Genomic DNA, 24,173 nt, shown 5'->3' on the forward strand with positions numbered 1-24,173 from the left:
GGACTCAGTAAAGAAGAGATTCTGGAGCTGGGTGACTGGGTGTCTGCTCGTGAGAGGGCAGAGGGACAGCGAGGGAGGAGAGCCGGGGATTTACAGGGGACAAGGAGGAAAAGGACGAAGAAGAATAGTGATAGAATAGAGTAGAGAGTACAGTACTTCTTTATTAATCCCAAACTGGGAAATTCTGGTTTTACAGTGCATCAGAAAGCAAACAAAAATACAAATATATATACAATTTACATAGAAAAAATTCTATACAGTAATAATAAAGATTATATGCATACATATACATATATACAAGCCCATATACCCACACCCATATTTGCATCATACATACACACACATGTACACACATATATACAAGCACATACACACATACAGCCGAAAGAGTAGAAGAATAAAAGGTTAAGGACATGAGAAAATGTTGTTGAATAAAAGATGTGAGAAGTGTGCTGAGCGGGATAAAAGAAAAATAAAGAACTCTAGGATAATAAATATTATTAGGATATTAGGATAGGAGTGTTATCCAGAAAAACGGACCTATGCAGCAGATCGGTGAGTTTTCTCTGTCGGCCAGGTGAGAGTTATTGTACAGGCGATGGCCTGTGGCAGGAATGATTTCCTGTATCTTTCCTTGTGACAGCAGAGCTGTAACATGCTTTTGGAGGAGGAGCTCTGTTGTCTGTCCGAGTGTGGTGGAGAGGGTGGTGGGGGTTCTCCATGATGGACAGCAGTTTGCTCAGTGTCCTCCTCTCCACCACAGCCTCCACAGTGTCCAGTTTGCAACCAATCACAGAGCAGCTTTCCTGATCAGTTTGTTGAGTCTGTTGGAGTCGCTGGCTCCAATGCTGCTCCCCCAGCAAGCCACAGCGAAGACGAGAACTCTGGCCACCGCGGACTGGGAGAACATCTCCAACATCTGCACACGGCGGAGGATCTCGGCTTCCTCGGGCAGGGAGCTGAGAGTGAGGGAGAGCGAAGGCCGGGGGAGGAGTGACAAATAGTGGTGAGGTTTGAAGGAGAGGGAGGGGTAAAGAAACCGGATCTGCTAAAACTAACAAGAGTGCCTAGAGATCAGTTTGGAGAGGTGAAATATGCCAGGGTGCTGCGGGGAGGGAACCTGGCTGGATGTGTCAGAAGGACAAAGGGGTTGCTGAATGTTGGGAAGGTGAAAGTATTGAAAGTGAGAGAGTAGGGGAGAAGAATGATGGTAGTAAGGCGTAATATATGGGATACCCCAGACTGCTGATGTGAAAAGACTTACAGAGGGATTGAAAATAACAAATAACAAAGAGAAAAGTGTGGTAAGGATGACCAAAGGAGAGGAGAAGAAAGAGACAGAGACAGTGCTGGATGAATTGGGAGGAGGCTCTTCTCCCCAGTGAAGTGTTTTATGGACCGATGAGGTACAGGGTGAGAGATTCATCCCAAAGCCAATGAGATGCTTTGAGTGTCAGGAGTTTGGACATGTTGCTCATGGGTGTAAAAGAAAGGCCAGATGTGTTTGATGTGGTGGCGAGCAAAGATGAGTGTAAAGAAGGTGCTCAGGTGACGTAACTGTGGAGGGCGTCACAGTGCAGCCTGCCGGGGATGTGAGGTGATGAGGAAGGAGGTGGAGGCACAGCAGGTTCAAGTTTCGTGGACAATGATTCTTTTGCCTGCATTAAACCACATCCCATGGTGCATCAGTGAAAACTTGAACTTTAAGTTAAGTTTTGATTTTTTTAAGACAAATAGCCACGACACTTCCAACTGTGATATTTGAAGTGATGTTTCAGTAAGTGGTGCTCCTGGGGTGTTTGGAGTCCACTGAGCTGCAGTTCCCCCTGTGTCCAGTAGGGGTCAGTATGAAGCTGAACGCTGTTTGTGATCCTCCAGAAAAGCGAGAGAAGAAGCAGCTTGAATGGAGGCTGTGTGGAGCTGAGCTGTTGTGTCCCCAGAGGAAACATTTCTCCTCCTGCAGCAACAATGACTTCAGTTCAGGCTTTAAGAGAGTTTATCAGCGAGAGACTAACTGCTGCTGCTGGAGAAATCTTCACCGCGTTTCTACAAACTATCGTCCCCTTCGAGGAGGAGATTGACCGACAGAGAAAACTGCTGCAAATCAGCTCCAAACTGAACATCAAGTCACACAGAACAGGTATGAAAACGTGTGAATGAACACATGAATGTGGTTGATGGAGGATCGTTTCATTAGTTTTGAAGCTGCAGACAGAAATGAGGTTGCAGCTGCAGTTCGGTCGGTGTTTCGGATTAACTGGTTTCCGTGTTAACTGGTGACCGACAGACGTAGAAAGCCCGACCGAAACTTGAAGTCGTTCCAATGAACGTCGGTTATCTTCAGTTACAGTATACTTTTAAGGTGAGGGCTTTCTGTGAGCTTTACTGTAATATATGCTGTTACTGACATCGTTTACAGAAATCAGTCACCAGTCAACAGGGGAACCAGTTATTCCGAAACACCGGTGACGTTCTTCAGGCAGTCAGATTGGATCTTTCACCATCAGAGGTCATATATGCATGATCGCTATTACCCTCACATTTACATGATCACGCTGATCTTTAATCATCTTCACATTCTACCTGTGGACTGGTTACCTTGTTCTCTTGTGGTGGGTTAGACTAATGGAGATCTGTAGTAGGCCTCTCCTGATGTTGTGCTGTAATTTCATCCTTGAGTTCTCAGTTTGCAGCCCCAGTTCACTGCCAGCTATATTCTCAAAAAATAAATAAATAAATAAATAAAAGAAAGTCAGTAAGATGCCCTCTGTCATACCTTTATGTAGGTGCAGTTAAAGCGATACTTCAACATTTTGGCAAATTGGCCCATTTAGGGCAATTCCCTCGTCATTTAGAACAGCATACTTGCTTTTTTGTGAGGGCGAGCTGTTGTTTATTCAGCGGTGGGTCTGAGGAGAGCTTCACGGCGGACATAATGGAAGTGGACGGTACAGTTGCTTCCCTCGTCAAACTCATCAAATACACAATCCAACAACCCCAAAACACTCAGGTGGACACGTTATAATCCACACATTCACTACGCTGTGAAATATTAATGCAAAATTACGAGATTGAGCGTTTTTGCGAAGATTGCTAAGACGGAACTACTTACTGAACATGGCGTCTGGGCGTAGTGATTTCAAAAGAAAAAGTAGAAATGTCGTAACGCTACAATATTATTTGTTGGTGTTCCACAGCGTAGTGAATGTGTGGATTATAACGTGTCCACCCGAGTGTTTTGGGGTTGTTGGATTGTGTATTTGATGAGTTTGACGAGGGGGAACAACTGTACCGTCCACTTCCATTATGTCCGCCATGAAGCTCTCCTCAGACGCACCGCTGAATAAACAACAGCTCACCCTCACAAAATAGTAAGTAGGCTGTTCTAAATGACTACCGAATTGCCCTAGATGGGCCAATTTGCCAAAATGTTGAAGTATCGCTTTAAAGAAATAAGGGTTTGTCGTATCCGTGCACTCTTCCTTCTCTTCACCCCTCTTGTTGTTGTGGCCTTGTCTCCTCTTGTCTGTTCACTTGTTTGTTTCTTTCACTTTTCTGTCCCCCTGTCAGGTCCAGCAATATGATGTATCAGTGCTAAAATAAATAAAAGAAATTATTTTAAAAAAAAAAATGTTAACAAGAGGAGCTTTATACTTAGATGCTCCTCTTGGAAAAGCAAATCTGTCAAACACAATAGCAGCCTGACTCTCGTTCTGCTGCCTTCATGCTGGACAGGACAGGTTAAGAAAAAAAAAAAAAAAGAAACACTAACTAACAGCAATGACTCTTCAGCTCAGATCAGAGTTAAACATGGAGTTTCTTTGAGTTCTGTCTTAAGACCTTTGCTCGTCACATTATACAGGCTTCCTTTAGATTCCACTCTAGATTTAATCCAGTGAAGAGAAGCTAATATTGATCTGATATGATCTCTCCTGCTGGTTCTTGTCAGAACTCTTGTTGCAGCATTTTGAACCAGTTGAACACTGTTTAGCCTTTTGTCTAAGTTATTGGCATAAGCATTTATCAGGCCATTTTTATATTTCTGTTCATTTTTTTATTTATGACGGTTTTGGTCCAACGTACATTTCAAGATCACGAATTAAGGAATGATTTCATCTTTTACTTAATAATACATATTGTATGAAGAAACAAACTTTGTCTCTATAAAAATAACCCAAATAAAAAACTCTGAACAGATTTTATTTGCTGAACCACTTTTGCCACAGTTTTGGATCCTGCCTCTTATTTCTGATCAGACGCAGCCTGACTCACTCAGTCTCCTCAGCTCTGGCTGCTGCTCAACACAAAACACTAAGAACCATCGTTGTTTAAATTTTCGCTGCATTCATTCCAAGGCAAAGAGTGTGAAACCATCTGGAACAGATTCCACACTGAACCTAGACGGTGATACATGTATGAAACGGAGTGGAACTGTGAAGGAGAAAGCTGTCGTCTCATCAGTCTGAGCTAACCTGCTGACGTTACTGTGGTTTCTGCAGCTTTACAGTAAATCTTGAAGAATGATGATGCCTTCAGGTGTTGCTGGGAAAATAAAGTCTTCACCACATCAAAGTGGAAACTTCCCACTAACATTTCAGAGCTCAGAGAGGCTCATGTTGCATCCAGACAGTTTTCTCATTAATGTCTAAACCTCACAGCTGCTGCCGGTTGAAGTGAAAGGAGCATTTTGTTTGTAAATGTTTGTCTTTTAAATGTCTCCTGTTGCGTCTCGTCCGTCCATCAGTGTAAAATATTCCCCTCCATCCCAGAGTGACTTTGTCTTGTTTCCCTCCAGAGAGTCCACAGCAGCACATTGGTGAGCAGAAGAGCAGCTCCAGTGTGGAGCAGGAGGAACATGAAGCTCCACACATTAAAGAGGCGTCTGTTCCTGATGGTGAAGGTGACGATTCCCACCACTCTGAGAGAGACTGGAGCAGCCAGAGACTGACTGCTGCTGCTGTGGAGATCTGCACCCTGTTTGAACAAGCTATTGTCCGGAGCCAGGAGGAGGTGGAGCGTCAGCACAGACTGCTGGAGACCATCTGGAAACCTCAGATCAAGTTACACAGAGCAGGTAATGAAAAGTGTGAATGAACACATGAATGTGACGCTGGAGGATCTCCATCGTTATGGCTGTTTGACACAAGCAGGATCTGAGTCTCTTATGTTTTCAGTGTCTTTAATCAGCTTTATTCACCAGACTGGGAACTCCAAACACACTCTCTCTTCTTCTCCACTCTGTCCTTCCACTCAGCCACACAGCGCCCCCTCTGGTGTGGAGGTGGAATCACAGTAACAGGATTACACTTTAGGAAACACAACATCTCCTTTTCCCCAATGAAATATTCCTTCTCAGTGTTTTCTGGAAGTTGTGTTTTCACCTGTTTACGCAACAATGGAGTTGGAGCATTTTCACTAATGAACCACCTCAGGAGCTGTTCTTAAAGGAGTCATATTATGCAAAATTCACTTTAAAAAGGTGTCTTTACAGTCATATCACCTCCCAGAGCCTCTGTATGATCCCCCAGAAGTGAAAAATTCAGTCACCTCCCTCAATTGTGCGCTCCACTTTTAAGGAAATATACACTCAAACATGCGATTCTGAAATCTTCCTCTTGATGACGTCAACAAGAGGAAGACCACTCCCCCGGAAGAGGATCCAGCCTTTGGCCGGCCCCCGGATAGGTGGTTATAGTAATATGTGTTGCCGTAGCCTCATTAGGACGTTCAAAATTGAAAATGGTCTTTTTCCTCCTTGTCTTGCTACACCACATTTTTGAAAATGTCACGATATCAAATTTTCTCTCCACGATTATCATGGGCAAAAAATGACACGATAACGATATTATCACGATATCAGCAAAATTTAACTCATAATGGTACAAACATTTAGATTCATCTTTAATTTTATTTATGTTGTTTGTTTTCTCTCTTTTCCCAGATGAATTACAGTCAGAATACCTGTCAAATGATGAAACAATATGAGGACAGTAACTGTTACACTCCACTAATTAAAATCTGATGAAGTGATTAACAGAGGATCCACAGGGGGCAAAATCTGCTATAACTACAAGATTAACAAAATCATTTGTGGATAGCAGGGACAAAGCATTTGTATGTAACTGAAGAATGACAAGTCATATGTCTACTGAACAATCACGGGGATATTTTTCTTTTTCTGTTTCCATTCTCTGCTTATGGCAGATTTTTATGAAGGAAAACAAGCATGTTCAGTTCATCAGGTTTCAAGCTGGAGCGAAACACTGTCTGAATGTTCCCTGAAGAGCTGAAGTCTTTCAGATGAAACGCTGGTGGCAGGAACACGAGGACCTTCCTTGCCAGTTTTGCCAACCTTGGGAACTCCTCATTAGCATTTCTTGCAAATTGGCTTGTCGTCAAACTTGTCCGCTTCCGCCTTTAGGAACCCAAAAAACTCCCACACCACCGACTTCACTTTCTTCGGGTTAGGATAGAGCGTCCCGCTGTCGCTGTCGGCCACCGCCGACATGTTTAGTTCACTCGTGACGCTCGCTAACTGGGAGCCACGCTAGCTAGGAGCCGTGCCGCTACCGCTGCTCTGCTGTGTTTATATGTGAGGAGGGGGAGGGGGGAGGGGGGGAGGGGATGCTGCAGGAGGGAGACCAAGCAGGGCAGAAGAACAGGAGCGGATTTTGAAAATACACTTCAACATGTTCAAGTGGCACTAGATCCTTTATGCGATATCATGTGCGCATTTTGAACACGATATTGAAATTTCATTTTTTATACCACGATTATCGTCAATACGGTTTACCGCGACAGCCCTCGTGGTTATAGCAGTATATGTTGCCGTAGCCTCATTAAGACGTTCAAATTTGAAAATGGTCTTTTTCTCCTTGTCTCGCTACACCGCATTTTTGAAAATGAAAGTGAAACTTAAGCTGAAATGGTCGAGGGGATGTGCCTCTGACTGTGCCCCCACCGTGTGTGAGAGAGTGGGCGTGGTCAGATGCGTTCAAGTGCATCCCGGAAAGAAGGCTGTGAAAAACGGGCTGTTCCGATCAGGGTTCCTCAGAGCCACTTTTTAGACCGCTCAAACCCCGAACATAGGATCAATTTTGGGCGAACAAACTTGTATACTATGTTTTTGGGCTTCTGTGACCTATACCTCTTTCCCACTGGCCAAAAAACCCGTTTAAACCCGTTAACTATCGGCTCCTCATGGCAGTGGCAAAGGGTTTACCCACGATTTTGACCCGGGTCGTTCGACCGGGCAATCGACCCGGTAATTTACCGGGTCATTTTGTATCGGCTTTCAGTGGGAGGGACACATCCGGGAACTTACATGATGACGTCGATGCAGCGCGGCTACGTTAGCGCGCTAGTTGTTGTTTCTGGACACAGACCGGAGAGCTTCCCCTGATCCGTGGGGAAGAGATTTGCCTACAGGTAACAGGGACTGTGTTCCGCTGTATGTTACTTTTTGTTTGCTCGGTCGCGCTGATGATGTCATCAACGTGGGACACCATCAGCGCGAGCAGCGACGCGGCTCGCCAGCAGACGGCTAGACCCACGTCTGCAGGCAGTGGGAAAGGAGTCTAATAAAAAAAAAAGCCGATCGTTAGCGGCGGGTGGAAGCCACGGGTCGACCCGCTAGTTGCAGTGGGAAAGCGGTAGCCTACTGCATGACGTGACTGAAAAATAGCATAATATGGGAGCTTTAAAAAGTTCATTTTCAGGCTTGAAGCGCCGTCGTCCTGTAAATTACTGGAAGTGCAAATCAAGTTAAATCTATCAGACCATGTGGCGAGATGAATCAGGTAAAAGGAAGCCAGACAACGCCACCTTGGGACTTGCACCCAAGGAAATAACTAAAAAGTAATGATTGGTGAGGACACTCAGGTTCGTGGCTTAAGAAGCAGGAGACGTGGGTTCTGGCCAACAGAAATATCTTTATTAAATATAAAACTTCAAAAAAACACACATTCACTCCTCTTAAAAGAAGGGGAAGAGGGGGAGCCCAATCAGGAGCTGAGGCTTACCGGAGGGACACGGGTAGTAGGGGGAATGAAGGCCTCGGAGGGATCACCCCAGACACACGTGGACACTCACTCGCTGAAAATAAAGGTGAACACACAAACAAAAAAAGGGTGCGCAGCACATCACAGGAGGGAGACCCACCACCCAGGGACACCGATGTCACCACCGTCGTGCTCAGCTTCTGGAAGGGAGGGAAAAAGACGAGGGGAGTTAAAAAGGGTTTTTCCCTCACATTCATGCATTCAAAAAAAAAGAAAAAGAATTAATTGAATGAACTAAACACAAGTGGGAGGGCAGCCACAACTCACAAGTAAAATAAATAAATGCAAACCTGTAACTGCCACACCAAACAAAAACAAAGGTAAGTGGAAAATAACAAAGAATGAACACACAATTAAATAAAGAAACAATAACCAAAAAAAACAACAAAATATACCAACACCTAACCCAAATATACTTAATCAAAAGAAAAGATGATAAAGTAAGCGGATCGCTTCTGTGTATTCCTGGCGTCCCACAAGCGTGTAATCAGCTCGGTCAGGAAGCCAGCAGGTCGACAGAGGTGCAGCAACCTGCGGACGGCGGACTTCCAAGGAGCAGAGGCAGTCCAGGCGTATTTATGGGTGCCCACACTGGACTTCGAAGACACCGGAAAGACAAAACAGCTGGCGGGCTCCACGGCAGATTAGCCGCTCCTGGCAAACAAACATTTAACTGACACGCCCAGTAGGAGAGGTGGGGAGTCTGCGACCTCCCTACAGCCACTCATCTAGCAGCAAGTTGACACCCAGATGAAGGGGGAATTGATCCCCAAACGCGGCCCAACAGGTAAGCACAACTCGCACGGCTCACACGGTTCACACCAGGAAGTGAGAAAGCCCAGGGGCGGGGTCTACTCCAGACTCAGCGGCAGAGCTGCACCAGTGAGAATGGCCCTCTTTTATACACAGCTCCCCTGGTGGGATTGGTTAATTATTACAAGCCAGTTCGAGAGGGCCTCCTTGCTACAGTCTGCCCCCCTTTAGAAATCGTCGCCCCGACGATTACCCCTTAGCTCTCAAGGGACCAGCTAATCCCATGGCCTAAAAACAGTGACCATGGCATTAGAGGCTGAGCGAGAAGGGTCTGCATCCCGTTGGGTAGGGTCCTGCACGGACCGTGGTAAGTGATGGACATTTGGATGCTGGCCGGCAGTTGCCCTTGCCGTCCGTCGCACTGTTACCTCGCTGGAGACATCAGAAGGTCCAGAAGGACCAGCCTGCAACCGGGGGGAAGGACGCTCGGCCACAGCGGAGTCCAGCCCTGATGATTGTGGGAGCAGCAACTGAGGAGTTGTCTGGGTTACTGCAGTTGTCTGAGCGGATCTTGTTCGGGGGACCTCCTGCTCAAGAAGGAACAAATCCCCGTCACATGAAGGTTCATCCTCAGCCAAGTCTGGCCATCGGGGGGTGAACCAACAGCCGGGGCACATCTTGAGGAGCGCCCCGACCACAGCCTTCAACAGGGTGCGGTTGACCTGGCGGACTTTGGTGGGATCATCCACAGGGGCAATGGTGTACACCGATCCCCCACCTGTTGGCGCTCTCACGACTCTGTACACCACAGGCCCCATAGGTCTTGAATCTTATGGCGCCCCCTCGAACTGAAATCCCGTAACCGCACCAACTGGCCCTCCATCAGAGGCACATCTCGGACACGACAGTCGTAGTTTCTCTTTCTGCGCTCCGCCGCAACCCTTAATCGTTCCCGGGCCCCCTCAAATGCTACATGCAACCGGGCCTGGTGCTCCTGAATCCATTCATGTACATCACCACCAACAGGGTCTGGGACCCTCCCCAGCAAGAAGTCAACTGGTAACCTCGGCTCTTGTCCAAACATCAAATAGAATGGGGATTCACCAGTGGCCTGATGGGGGGTCGTGTTATAAGAATATAACACTTGTGGCAGACAGGAGTGCCAGTCTCTTTTTCGGGACACTGGCAACGTACGCAAAAGGTTGTGGAGAGTGCGATTAAAACGTTCGCACTGGCCATTACCAGCTGGGTGGTACGGTGTGGTGCGGGATTTCTCAATGCTGTACAGGCTACAAAGTTGCTGGATCAGAGAGCTTTCAAAGTTACGGCCCTGGTCGAATGTATGCGGGCAGGAACACCAAACTTGAAAAACCATTCAGACGCCAGAACCTGGGCCACAGTCGAGGCCCGTTGGTCCCGAGTGGGCACTGCAAGGGTGTATTTACTGAAAACGTCTGTCATAACGAGGACATTCTCCAGTCCATTATGGCTAGGCTCCAACACAGTGTAGTCTATGGCCAAAATCTCATTTGGGCGAGACGCCAGCAAATGCCCCATGAAGGCCCAGCAGGGTTGGGAATCCTTGGCAACTTGACAACGTTCACAGGCCTGGCACCACTGAGCCACCGCTGAAGACATCCCCGGCCAATAACACCGCTGTCGCAACAGCTCCAGAGTCCTCTCCACACCTTGATGACCGTGCCCCTGATGAACCTGAGTAAGTACCTCTTCCCTTAAAGCAGCAGGCACAGTAACTGAAGCACTGCTTCAGCCCCATCAGGCGGAAGATTCCCGGTAAAGGACCCCGTCTCTCTCAACCAACCGGTCCCACTGGCGAACCAATGCCAGAACAGGCGAAGATAGTTGCTTCCGCTCCTGAGCATTTGGTCGCTGCTTACGTCTCCAGAACACAAAAAATTCCTGGAGAACAGGGTCAGCTTGCTGGAGGGCCTGAATGTCAGATGTTGCATGGTGAGGCAGGGCTACAACCGCAGCCTGCATGGCTGCAGCAGACTCACCCCTCAAAGCTTGCTGTAGAGGCTCAGGCATGGTGTACCCGGGATCATGGCCTCCAAGGCCTGTGGTTCAGTTGGGTGCTGGCGAGACAAAGAATCTGCATTTTTATTACTTCTCCCAGATCGGTACTTTATCTCAAAGTCAAACGAGGCCAGCTGAGCAGCCCAACGCTGCTCAGTGGCACCAAGCTTAGCCGAGGACAGATGACTGAGGGGATTGTTATCTGTGTACACAATGCATTTGTGACCTAGCAGATACTCCCTAAACTTTTCAGTCATTGCCCACTTGAGCGCCAGGAACTCCAGTTTCATTGAGCTATAGTTCGACATGTTGCGCTCAGTGGGCTTCAGGCCTCGGCTGGCAAAAGCTATTGGCCGAACCTTCCCATTCTGCTCCTGCGAGAGCACAGCTCCAAGGCCACCAAAGCTGGCATCCACTTCCAGGATGAACGGCAAAGAAAAGTCGGCATATGCCAGCACGGGTGCAGAAGTTAGCTTAGCCTTTAGTGCCTCAAAGCTTCGATGACATTCGTCTGACCATTTCTCAGGAACCTCCCGCTCAGTCGGCTTACCTTTCTTGCCCCCCAATTCAGCAACCAGCCGGTGCAGGGGTGCCGCCAACTTTGCGAAACCCTCAACAAAGCGGCGATAATAGCTGGCAAAACCAAGGAACGACCGCAGCTCTGAAATATTTGTAGGAGGCGGCCACTTAGCAACAACCTCCACCTTGCTGGGATCTGTAGACCCCCTTATCAGAGACTATGTGGCCCAAATACAGCACCTCCCGCTGGAAAAACGCACATTTGTTTAATTTTGCCTTGAGGCCTTGCTGTTGAAGTCGCCCAAGCACCACCTCCAGCCGCTGCAGATGTTGGTCAACGGTGGAGGAGAAAACCACAATGTCATCAAGGTAGAGAAGCAATGACTGGCACTGCTGGTCTCCAAACAGCCGCTGCATCAGTCGTTGGAATGTGGGAGCATTGCATAGTCCAAAGGGCATGCGTTCCATTCAAAAGACCAAAAGGAGTGCAGAATGCTGTCTTGGGCCGGTCGGCCTCGAAACTGGGACCTGGTTGTACCCACTGGCCAAATCTAGAGTTGAAAACCAGCGGGCACCTGTTAGAGCATCCAACGACTCTCGATGCGGGGAAGGGGAAAAGCATCTTTTCTTGTCTTGCTGTTCAACTGTCTGTAATCAACGCACATACGCAGACTGCCGTCCTTCTTCTTGACCAACACGATTGGGGAACCATAGGGACTGCTGCTTTCCCTGATCACCTGTGTCTGAAGCAGCTGATTAATGTGTTCTTTAACCACCTCGTACTCCGATGGGGGATGCGCCTGTAACGCTGTCTGACCGGGACATCATCCACCAGAGGAATGTCATGGGTTATCAGGTCAGTGCAGCCCAGGTCACCATCGTGGGTAGAAAAGACAGACTCGTATCTTGAAGAAGAGACTTCACCTTGTCTTGCTCGACTGTGGGGAGTGCAGATAAGTCCAGGGAATCTATTTGTTCCCTACTGAGGAAGGACTGTCTGGGATGCCACAGTGGCTACACCAGATGGGACCTCAGTGATTCCTGCAGGCAAACTGACAACACTGACCTCTTCCAAAGTGCCCACCACAGTGCGTGGGTACAACCGTGTGGCAACGGAACCAACATTTACAACAGGGATGTAGGCCGTGCCCCTTACTACCCTGACCAAAGACGGCGAAACCAGTAATCCAGCAGGTAGGCCAGAGTCCAAGGGCTCAAACAACACACTGTTACCCGAGTAGCGCTCTGAACAGGTTGCCGCAACTATCTTCAATGTGCCACCAGGGATACGACAAGCTTTGTTGCCTCGAACCTTTACCCTACCGGCAGCATCCCTTGCACCTGCTCCTTGGCCTGACAACACTTTTGTAATGCCTGCACGACTGGCTCTGGAGCCCCTACTGAGGGTAAATCAAAGAAATCGGACCCATGATGGCTAAAGAGCTCCTTGTAACACCTGCGAATGATGTTCATCCCCAAGACACCAGGGACCTGAGAGGACTGACCTCCAGGAGGGTCCTTGACCACCAACACCCCACATCGTGACATGAATTTACCACAGAGCTTCACGTCCAGCTCCAGGTAGCCGATATAGGGAATGGCTAACCCATTAGCTGCTCTGAGCTGCAACCAATGGCACGACTGGAGTCTCTCCCGACCCCAGGGCTCAAAATGCTGGAGAAAGAAGCTCTCCGTGACAGTAGAAACCATGGACCCAGTATCAACAAGGCACGGAACCTCAACTTCCCCCATGCACACATTCACCTGTGGACAAGATGACATAAGCTGACAAGTTTCTTCTCCCTCATCAGAAACAGCTCTGGAGCCAGTGTCCGCCCCGCCCAAACTGTGGCTCTGCAATTCCGGGCGCTAGTTTTCCGACTCCTGAGCAGGACGCCTTCTGGCCATTTGAGGTGCAGGAGAAGAGGACCGGGTACGAGGGACACGCACACCATCACAATCACTTGCATAGTGACCCGGCTGCTGGCAGCGTCTGCATATAATGGGACCCCGACGAGGTGGAGGACGATGCGGCTGGGGGTTCTGTACTGCAGCAAGGCTTTGAGTGAGGGTGTTTAACTGCTCTTGCTGGAGCCTCAACATCTCCCTTATCTCCTGAAGCTCTGACACTGGGGGCGGGGTAGCTACACCATGAGAATTGCCATGCACCCCATACTGCAGACCAAGCACCGAGGGAACAGAGTGACTTCGACCCCGGCTCCCCAGGCAAACCCTCACATTCCCAGCGGATCGCCTCCCTCCTCACCTCAAGCAGGGAAACCGTAGGCTGTCGACGCACCAGCTGTTTTAACTCGCGACGGAGGGCACCATCCATCACATGTTCCACAAACTGGTCCCGAGCAGAACCTCAGAATTTGGTACTCCCCCTTCAGGTGCACATGCTTCACCGACGCCATCAGGCTCATCAAGGCAGGGAGAACCCCTGGAGCGTTTCCCCTCCTGTTGCCGCCGTGAGAAAAATGCTCCTGTAGGGCTACATAGGACTCAGAGCAACCATACAGTTCCTGTAAAATAGCGAAAATCTTGTCTGGATCATCCCTCTCTGTGCTGGGGCGGTACTTTATTTCCTCCCTTGCCTCTCCTTCAAGGTGATCAAATACAAAAATGCCTGATCGGATGGGGATAAATGGCGTGCCCTCATGCAGGCTTGGACTTCCTCAATCCACTCATTTAACGCCATTCCTGACCTTCCCCTGAAACTGGGGCATTTTCTGTCTCGAGGTACGAAAACTAATCTTTCTGTGATAGGGGCACTAGAAATGGAGGGGGGAGGAGCTGGTGCCAACCCAGAGTGAGAGGCAGAGCTAGGACCAGGCGCAGCTGCAGCCTGTTCCCGTCGCAACCTCTCATTGTCTGCTCTTAACTGTGAAACCAACTCCCTCAATTCTTGCAGTTCTTCCCCCATAACTACACCCTAACTGACTCACCGGAACCCGGCAGCTGTTTTGTCCTTAAAGAAGCGAAAAAAGAGAACAGTAAATTCCAAACAAAGATATACACAGAATATGGAAGATGAAACACCAAAGAGAAAAAAACAAAAAGACCAGAACACACGTCTCTGCTAACCAAAAGCGATCCTGCCGACAACGCCAAGTTTGTGGCGAGATGAATCGGTAAAAGAAGCCAGACAACGCCACCTTGGGACTTGCACCCAAGGAAATAACTAAAAAGTAATGATTGGTGAGGACACTCAGGTTCGTGGCTTAAGAAGCAGGAGACGTGGGTTCTGGCCAACAGAAAATATCTTTATTAAATATAAAACTTCAAAAAAACACATTCACTCCTCTTAAAAGAAGGGGAAGAGGGGGAGCCCAATCAGGAGCTGAGGCTTACCGGAGGGACACGGGTAGTAGGGGGAATGAAGGCCTCGGAGGATCACCCCAGACACACGTGGACACTCACTCGCTGAAAATAAAGGTGAACACACAACAAAAAAAGGGTGCGCAGCACATCACACAGGAGGGAGACCCACCACCCAGGGACACCGATGTCACCACCGTCGTGCTCAGCTTCTGGAAGGGAGGGAAAAGACGAGGGGAGTTAAAAAGGGTTTTCCCACATTCATGCATTCAAACAAAAAAGAAAAAGAATTAATTGAATGAACTAAACACAAGTGGGAGGGCAGCCACAACTCACAAGTAAAATAAATAAATGCAAACCTGTAACTGCCACACCCCAAACAAAAACAAAGGTAAGTGGAAAATAACAAAGAATGAACACACAATTAAATAAAGAAACAATAACCAAAAAAACAACAAATATACCAACACCTAACCCAAATATACTTAATCAAAAGAAATGATAAAGTAAGCGGATCGCTTCTGTGTATTCCTGGCGTCCCACAAGCGTGTAATCAGCTCGGTCAGGAAGCCAGCAGGTCGACAGAGGTGCAGCAACCTGCGGACGGCGGACTTCCAAGGAGCAGAGGCAGTCCAGTATTTATGGGTGCCCACACTGGACTTCGAAGACACCCGGAAAGACAAAACAGCTGGCGGGCTCCACGGCAGATTAGCCGCTCCTGGCAAACAAACATTTAACTGACACGCCCAGTAGGAGAGGTGGGGAGTCTGCGACCTCCCTACAGCCACTCATCTAGCAGCAAGTTGACACCCAGATGAAGGGGGAATTGATCCCCAAACGCGGCCCAACAGGTAAGCACAACTCGCACGGCTCACACGGTTCACACCAGGAAGTGAGAAAGCCCAGGGGCGGGGTCTACTCCAGACTCAGCGGCAGAAGCTGCACCAGTGAGAATGGCCCTCTTTTATACACAGCTCCCCCTGGGGGATTGGTTAATTATTACAAGCCAGTTCGAGAGGGCCTCCTCCTGCTACACCATGATTGTTGGGATTTCAACTTCGGGTTCCATAATGTTGGAGAACAACGTATAATCACTTTGGCTAGCAGGAAGAATGAATTATTATCACAAGGTGATTGTTATTTGAGGAATTTGGGATCTGATGTCTACAGATCCTCTTGGGGTCACCACCTATAAAAGAAATGATGGCCAGTTCGTTGTCATCAGTCTCATAAACTAGGTTAAACTGTTACTTTTGGAATTTAAATGAATAATGATTTGATGACCAAATCTGATAGTGAAGGCTGACGGATTCTGGACTTCTTGACACAGAAGAGGTCAACATTTCATTCATTATTGTGAAACATCAACATAGAAATGATTTTTATTCACAATAAAGATACTCCAGTTCTATCTAGTTATAGACACAAATACAGGACACAAATACAGGACACTTTGTAAAATGAGATGGGAGATTGAGGAGTGGACTTCCAGATCAAAATGGCGGATCGCCAGGGACGACACAAGATGGCGGATTGAGAAAGCACGGCCTCACATGTGGTTTGCGAGACAAAGGGGAGGATCGTGGCTGCATGAGCAGTTCCTCCTGCAGTGCAGCTCAGGCTCATCTGTCCTTCCAGAGAAATGCTGATTTCTTGTGATTGTTGCAGGAAGAAATTCCTGATAATGCGACACATTTTCTATGTAATACATGTGGGATTTTTATGCAGTTTAATGCGATGGAATTGTGGGAACTTGCAACAATGGCAGTTTGATGTATGAGGAAAAGTGATTCCCCCAACGCCCTGTTCTCACGAGGCTACGACCCACATACAGGTGCTGCTCAAAAAATGAGATATCATGAAAACGTTGATTTATTTCAGTAACACCATTCAAAAAGTAAAGCTTGTCTAATATATGCATTCATTCCACACAAGCTGATATATTTCAAGTGCTTATTTTATTTTCTTAAAAAAAAAAACAAAAACAAATTCACTGTCTCAGAAAATTAGAATATTCTGAAAAGGATCAATATGAAGACACCTGGTGCCACATTCAATCAGCCTGATAACTCAAAACACCTGAAAGGCCTTTAAATGGTGTCTCAGTCCAGTTCTGTACGCGACACAATCATGGGCAGGGTCAGCAACCCAAAGTGTTCAAAGAGCCATATTGGACCAAAAAACCAAAATCAAATCTGTTTGGAGCCGCAAAAAATTAAGTCTTATATAAGCCTTATATGAAGGCAACACAGGCTGTAGGTGTATATTAGCTATATTAGTCTACTATCAAAATGAGTAAGTAAGCTACAAATACATAATGATCATCATGACTGAGTGTTTATTGTCCCTGCAGCGTCCTGGAGAGAATGAAACGCCACATGACCACCCTGCTGTACGATACTTGGTGCTTTAAGTTTAACTTCCATTACAATATTAATGTATCATGTTTTGTCACATTGATGAAATTATAGAAATACAGTAAAGAAATCCAATTGTTGGTGTCATTTTTATTTTGAAGATTTGAAAAAAAACCAAAATGGAATGTGACTATTATTAATAGGCCTCCTGTCAGACCTTCCCATGGAAATAAAGTGCAATCCTCTTCAAACTTCAATAATACAATCCTCTTCTCTTTTTCCATTATCTGGGTAACAGTGCAATAAAACCTGCAGTTAAAACACAATCTGCAACTATACAAATAGAACAGCAGCCTTTTGAAAAGGTAAATAGGTTATATAAAAAGAAAATGAGCTGTTTAATTTTGATTTCTGTGCATTTTGCAAATGCAAAGTTAGGCAGCCTCAGTCAGTGCAAAGGAATAAAATGCAGAAGAATCCTTTTTCTATTTTCCCACTGATGGCAGCAACAGACACAAATGAAAAGGCCACAATTACAAACGAGTATTAAAAAAGCCTGTAATTAAAAGGCAGCTTGCTTAAAAAAGTAAAACACAGTAGAATAGCTTTCTGAAAATGTAAAGCATAAAGTTAAGATAAGCATCCTCTTCTCTTTTCCTCCTCCTCTCTCAGCAACAGACAGCACAACACCAGCAGCAATCCTCAGACCTGAGCAATAAAACACAATAACATCCCTGCGTGTCGTTCAAAATACTGACAACAATCGGAAATCTCTTTTAAAAACAGGCACTTTGATAATAAATATGTGTCTATGACAGGATTGTGTTCTCACCCGTTTAATGTGACTTCTGTTTTCGGACATCACTGGACAAATTCTTAACATCGGGCATGTAAAAAACTTCAGACTTCACTCAGGACTGCAGCTCTCCTCTGAGGCGGTGTTTGCGCCTGACCTTTCTCTCTCCGTCTTTGCGGAGAGAGGTGGTTTTCCTCTGTATTATCTCTCGGGTTGCAACAAAACTTGCAGCAGTCGTGGAGTTTGGAGATGAAATCCACTTCTTAAATCGGTCTTTACGCTCCTCTAATTTTTCCAGGAGCATTTTTTCTCTCACTGTGAACTGGGCTAATTTAGCATGCCTTCCCTGAAAATGTCGTTATGACTTCTCGTTACAAAGCAAACATGCAGGCAATCTCCGCATTGGCAATAAAAGCAAATGATTCAGTCCATTCTTACTTGAATATCTATCTTTCTCTTTTTACCTTTGGGATCCATGGCCATGACAGACCCGCCGCGCCGCGCTGCAGCGCCGTCGCAGGCTGTGACGTAAATCTTCGTTGACAGAAATGTTGAAATTTAATATTTATTATGCATGCCTTTACAGCATTGTAAAACGCTAAGAATGTTTTTCATGTTTGTCCTCCTACAGAAATCATATTAAAACAAAAAATATCCCCCATATTTTTCCATTTCATACATTTTTGAAGAGGCTCCAGGGAGCCTAAAGAGCCGCAGGTTGCCGACCCCTGATCTAGACTAGGGGTGTGCGGTATGATGATATAAGATTGTTAAGGATTATAACGTCGGGACGATCTTATAAATCAGAAAGATCGTTAAACCGTCTATAGGGCACGTTCTACTCGCTCGTTTTTCACCTATATTTAATATTTTAGGAGTGATGATGTTACCTGAAAGCTTCAGATAATATCAACTAAATAATCCACATACATGATGGATACATGCGACACAACATTAAAGTGATACTTCAACATTTTGGCAAATTGGCCCATTTAGGGCAATTCCCTAGTCATTTAGAACAGCCTACTTACTAAAGAGCCGCATGTGGCTCCGGAGCCGCGGGTTGCCGACCCCCGATCATGGGGAACCATCATTGACACTTCACACGAGGGTGGCAAGACACAAAAGGTCATTACAAAAGAAGCTGGCTGTTCACAGAGCTCTGTGTCCAAACACATTCATCAAGAGGCAAAGGAAAGGAAAAGCTGTTGTAGTAAATAGGCATGGGCCGGTTACCGGTTTTAAAGTATACCACGGTATGAAAAAATCAAGGTTTCAAAACCACTAAAACTTTCCGTCATACTGTTCCTGCGGTTTGAGCGTTTTTTTAATGTGACGTCTTATCGGGGAGACAGTAGAGGTCCCTCACGCTGTCTGACTGCAGCCTAAAGCGCCCCTCCCCTGCGCACCCCGTTTGTTGTGAGTGACAAGCAGGCAGCTCTGCAGGCTGTGTGATGGTAGGAAGAAGGTCGCCCGACGATTGAATCTCCTCCTGCTGCTGCCTTTATTTGAAACCGGCATCTGGCATGGCTGCCGGACAGGACCGGGACAGAGATGCTCAAGAGCAAGAAGAGAGAAAAAGAGAAAGATAAACATAACATATATACATTCCCAATACAACATATCACACGTAACAGAGAACAATCCATAACCACAGCACTTATAACAGAGACACTGACAAAAAATCGATAACTAACAATGCTTTGTTTCATTGGTTGCTGTGCTATTTTAGTCCGCACCTTTCCTTTTTTGATTGGCAACTAAGTGAGAGGCTTGCAGACATGTTTGATCCCTTGCAGTAACTTTTTATTTTTTTTTTTTTCAGCGAAATACAATGTGTGGCGTGAGTGCGTGACAAGTGAGGATTGGGGCCGAGTTGCTAAGCAGCTTACAGTCAAGTCGGCACCGACCAACTCGGGACTCCTCCCGAGTTTGCGTGGGGCCGACTTGGCTATGTGCCGACTTGGGGCCGACTTAACTGTAATCCAAAGGAAGTCCTCCATCCAGCTGCAGAGCTGGTGGTCCAGGTCCAGAGCAGCAGCTGGTTGGCCAGCTTGCCCGGGTCGACAGTGTTGAAGGCTGAGCTGAACAGTGTTGTTTTCGTTAACAATGACGACAACGAAAATATTTCGTCAACGCCCCTTTTTTCCGTGACTAAACGAGACGTGACGAACTAAAAATATCTCTTTAAAAACGGAAATGTGACGAGACGTATCTGTTGTTTTCGTTAACGAGACGAGACGAGACGAAAATGTCAGTATTTTGACTTTCAAAATAAATTAAAACCAATGCGATTCTCCCAGCTTTTCACACAGATCGGCTGCTTTACTCTGAAAATATTATGAATTCACGAGCTGCTTCCTGTTTGACCACGCCTGCACTGCATGCACCGGCGCACTCCAGAGCGGCAGCAACTTTCGCCGGGGCTCGGCGAGGGGAAAAGACGCAGTGATTTATTGTATTTAAACCAGAATCCAGCAGAAAATAAAACAGAATGCCTCTTAGTGGGAGACGGAGGATCTGATCCAACTGTTGACTGTTTGTTCTACTGTGAAACTGCAATAGGAACCACCATTAATTAGTGAAGATTTTTTCCCCAAGTAGCCTACCTAATAAATCTTTACTTTCTTTCTTTTTTTTTTTTAAATAATTCAGGTGTTGTCTTATTTGAAGAAATGCATTTTGACTTTTGTTTAATATTTGTATGGAGAAAATTCAGGTAAGGAATACTTACAAAGTTTATCAAACTCAAGTTATGTTTGTCATTTCAGTTTTGAAGACTTCCAAGTGTTTCATACCATCAAGTGTACTCAAGGAATTTTTTGTTTATTTCAGTTGTTTTAATGGTAGAATTTTTCTAATAACCATCTTAATATTGGTTTTATTGCTCCTCCAAAATAACAGGCAGTTACTCTTACCAGTTCAAATCAGTAACATAGAAACATAACAGACCAGTTTTAATAAAAGATCTCAGCCTTTATATCAGTATGGACATTATAAAAATAGCTTGAAAGTATCAGCAAAACTCCTATTACTCCTCTCATTCTGTCTGGCAGAGCTCATATAAGCACTGCATTGAGTTTGCAAAGCATCAAACTAGTCCAGTTTATTTGATATTCAAAGGCATCAATGTGTTCTGCTGGTTTTGTGCCATTTAAGTATATTTTATTATGTTTGTTTGGTTTACAATTTCCTTTGTCTGTCTTTTTCCTCATGTATGGTTTAAGCCTTTTTTAAAGACTAAAACTGGACTAAAACCTGTTTGGTTTTCGTCGACTAAAACTAGACTAAAACTATCAAGTGTAGAAATGACTAAAATGTGACTAAAACTAATAAGCATTTCGTCCAAAAGACTAAGACTAAAACTAAATCAAAATAGGCTGCCAAAAACAACACTGGAGCTGAAGTCAACAGACGTCCTCCTCACAGACGAGTTTAGGTTGGAGTTCATGAGACTCTCCTCATCAACTGGAAATCCAACCAGAATCTACATATAAACCCACATAAAAACCTTCCTCTGGGTCACATTGGAGAGAAGATCTGCTTGTTATAAAAACACCCTGATGCACCTGGAGGAGGACGTCTTATCATCACTCCATCTCAGGCGGCATGGTGAACAGGGAACAGACTGTTGAAGGAATATGAGAGAAGATAAGTGAATATAGCATCTAGAAGATGATCATCTAAAAGGAATGGTTAATCCAGCAACGGTTCAGCTGCTGAAGGTTCACAGCGGCTGTACACTAGTTTAGAAATTTGAATTGTAACAGTAGAAGTAATGTAACTAACCTGTGATCTTGTACTTTTTGTCCCTCCAGAGCTCCAACAGCACCATGACTGTAGAGTGGAGCAGCTCTTTAAACAGGAAACACACTGCTGTCTGGAACAGGAGGAACCAGAACCTCCTCAGGTCAAAGAGGAACCAGAAGAACAGGAGGAACCAGAACCTCCTCAGGTCAAAGAGGAACCAGAAGAACAGGAGGAACCAGAACCTCCTCAGATCAAAGAGGAACCAGAAGAACCAGGACTTCTACACTTTAAAGAAGAAGGGAGGAACCAGAACCTCCTCAGACTGAGGATCAGGAGGAACTGGGTACCAGCCAGGAGGGAGAGCAGCTTCTACTGAAGTTTGAAAGTGATTCCTTTAAGGTTCCTTCTGTTGAGGAGCAAAGTGACCTGAGAGAACCAGAAGAAGAACCAGACTCTGAGCAGTTCCTCTCAGGACTCTGAAGTCCATGATGGAAGAAAACAGAATGACTCAGAATCAGCTGTAAATGCAGAGCTGGAAAAAAGCAGCATATTTCATAGTGACGGAGTGGAGAACTTTCCTGAGTCAGAGAAGCAGGCTGGATGTGAAAAGATTCTTTGTGAGGAAACATGTGGTGAAACTGTCCGAAAAAAGTCCGAAAAAACTGTCACTGAGAAGAAGAAGTTTAGTTGTGAATTCTGTGGTAAAGGTTGTACCTATCAGAGTCAATTCTTGATTCACATGAGAACTCACACAGGTGAGAGGCCGTATTCTTGTGAAACATGTGGGAAAAGTTACAGTCAACAGAATGCTTTGTTGCGTCACATGAGAACTCACACCGTTGAGAAACCTCATTGTGAGACATGTGGCAAAAGTTTTAGACTTAGGAAGAGTTTGCTGAGACACATGCGACGTCACACAGGCGAGAAGCCTCATACTTGTGAGACATGTGGGAAAAGTTTCACTAAAAACCATGCTTTAAAGTGTCACATGCTAATTCACACAGGTGAGAAGATGTATTGTTGTGAGACATGTGGGAAATTTTTCAGTACATACAGTAATTTGTTGAGCCACATGACAACTCACACAGACGAGAAGCCGTATTCTTGTGAGACATGTGGCAAATCTTTCCGTCAACGGAATATTTTGCTGCGTCACATGAGAAGTCACACAGATGAGAAGCCGTATTCATGTGAGACATGTGGCAAGTCTTTCCGTCAACGGAATATTTTGCTGGGTCACATGAGAAGTCACACAGGTGAAAAACCATATTCTTGTAAAATATGTGGGAAACGTGTCGCTACAAATAGAAGTTTGTTGCATCACATGCAAACTCACACAGGTGAGAAGCCATATTCATGTGAGACTTGTGGCAAACAATTCAGTCGACAGAGAACTTTGCGGGATCACATGAGAACTCACACAGCTGAGAAACTGTATTCTTGTAGAATATGTGGGAAAAGTGTCACTACACATAGGAATTTGTTGCGTCACATGGGAACTCACACAGGTGAGAAGCCGTATTCTTGTGAAACATGTGGGAAAAGTTTCAGTCAGAAGAGTGCTATGTTGCGTCACATGCAAATTCACACAGGTAGGAAGTCTTATTCTTGTCAAACATGTGGGCAAACTTTCACTAAGCAGGTTCAATTCTTGCGACACAACAGAGCTCACACAGGTGAGAAGCTATATTTTTGTGAAGTCTGTAGAAAAAGTTGCATGTGTCAGAGTGAATTGTTGGTCCACATGAGAAGTCACACAGGCGAGAAGCCATATTCTTGTAAAACATGTGAGAAAAGTTTCAGTCTGAGGGGTAATTTGTTGGTTCACATGAGAATTCACACAGGTGAGAAGCCACATTCCTGTCAAACATGTGGGAAAAGTTTTAGTGATAAGAGTTCTTTGTTGGTCCACTTGAAAATTCACACAGGTGTGAAGCCACATTCTTGTAAAACATGCGAGAAAAGTTTCATTAGACGGAGTCATTTGTTGCGTCACATCAGAACTCACACAGGTGAGAAACCGTCTTCTTGTGAAACAGGAAAGTTTCCGTCGTCGTCAGTCATTGCAGCAACATGTGGAAGCTCATAAAGAGATGAACTCCAGTTGTTCTTCAGGAAGTTCATCTCAAACCAGAAATCACAAGTCTTCATCCATTTTAAAGGAAATGTCTCTGTTGAGGCTGAGCCTCAGGAAAAGGAAGGTTTCTTATTTGTCCCCCGAATGGTTGGAATGTGGGCGGGTTGTGACACGGGGACACGATGGAAACGTGTTGCTCTCCTCCGGCTGTTGCTCCTCAGCGGCAAGTGAAGCTGTGAGCCTCCACTCGGTGGTATAGCTGGGAAAAGCTTCTCATCCTGAACAGCACCCCCCCACCCCCTGACTCTGTGTGTGGAAAGCAAAGTTCTTAGTAAATATCTGTAGATGTGACAGCACAATCTTAACACCCTGTGTTATGTGTGTTGGGGAACAAGCAATGAACTTTGCGAATGTTTCAGCACCCCCTCCTCCTTTTCTCTCTGGCCCATAGAGAGAAAGACCCCCCCACCCCCAGACGCGCACATGGTGCTGGCTGGTTGTTC

At 45.9% G+C, this 24,173-nt stretch overlaps 1 protein-coding gene across 1 annotated transcript; it reads left to right on the plus strand.

Annotated features, from left to right (window-relative positions):
* The first annotated feature begins 1,941 nt into the window (after positions 1-1,941).
* Positions 1,942-24,173, plus strand: LOC115399830 (zinc finger protein 260-like). Its single transcript, XM_030107412.1, has 5 exons — positions 1,942-2,140; positions 4,796-5,074; positions 21,662-21,695; positions 21,927-21,936; positions 22,066-24,173. The coding sequence occupies exons 1-5, from the start codon at positions 1,969-1,971 to the stop codon at positions 23,680-23,682; spliced, it is 2,112 nt and encodes a 703-aa protein (XP_029963272.1). The 5' UTR covers positions 1,942-1,968; the 3' UTR covers positions 23,683-24,173.

The sequence above is a fragment of the Salarias fasciatus genome, chromosome 13 (assembly GCF_902148845.1).
Source record: "Salarias fasciatus chromosome 13, fSalaFa1.1, whole genome shotgun sequence".
Classification (NCBI taxonomy): Eukaryota; Metazoa; Chordata; class Actinopteri; order Blenniiformes; family Blenniidae; genus Salarias; species Salarias fasciatus.

Bases quoted from the DNA above. Each gene is read 5' to 3' on its own strand.
- LOC115399830 (XM_030107412.1), top strand. From the start codon at position 1,969: ATGACTTCAGTTCAGGCTTTAAGAGAGTTTATCAGCGAGAGACTAACT. The intron at 2,141-4,795 runs GTATGAAAACGT...GTTTCCCTCCAG, and splicing joins CATCAAGTCACACAGAACAG to AGAGTCCACAGCAGCACATT. The intron at 5,075-21,661 runs GTAATGAAAAGT...TTGTCCCTCCAG, and splicing joins GATCAAGTTACACAGAGCAG to AGCTCCAACAGCACCATGAC.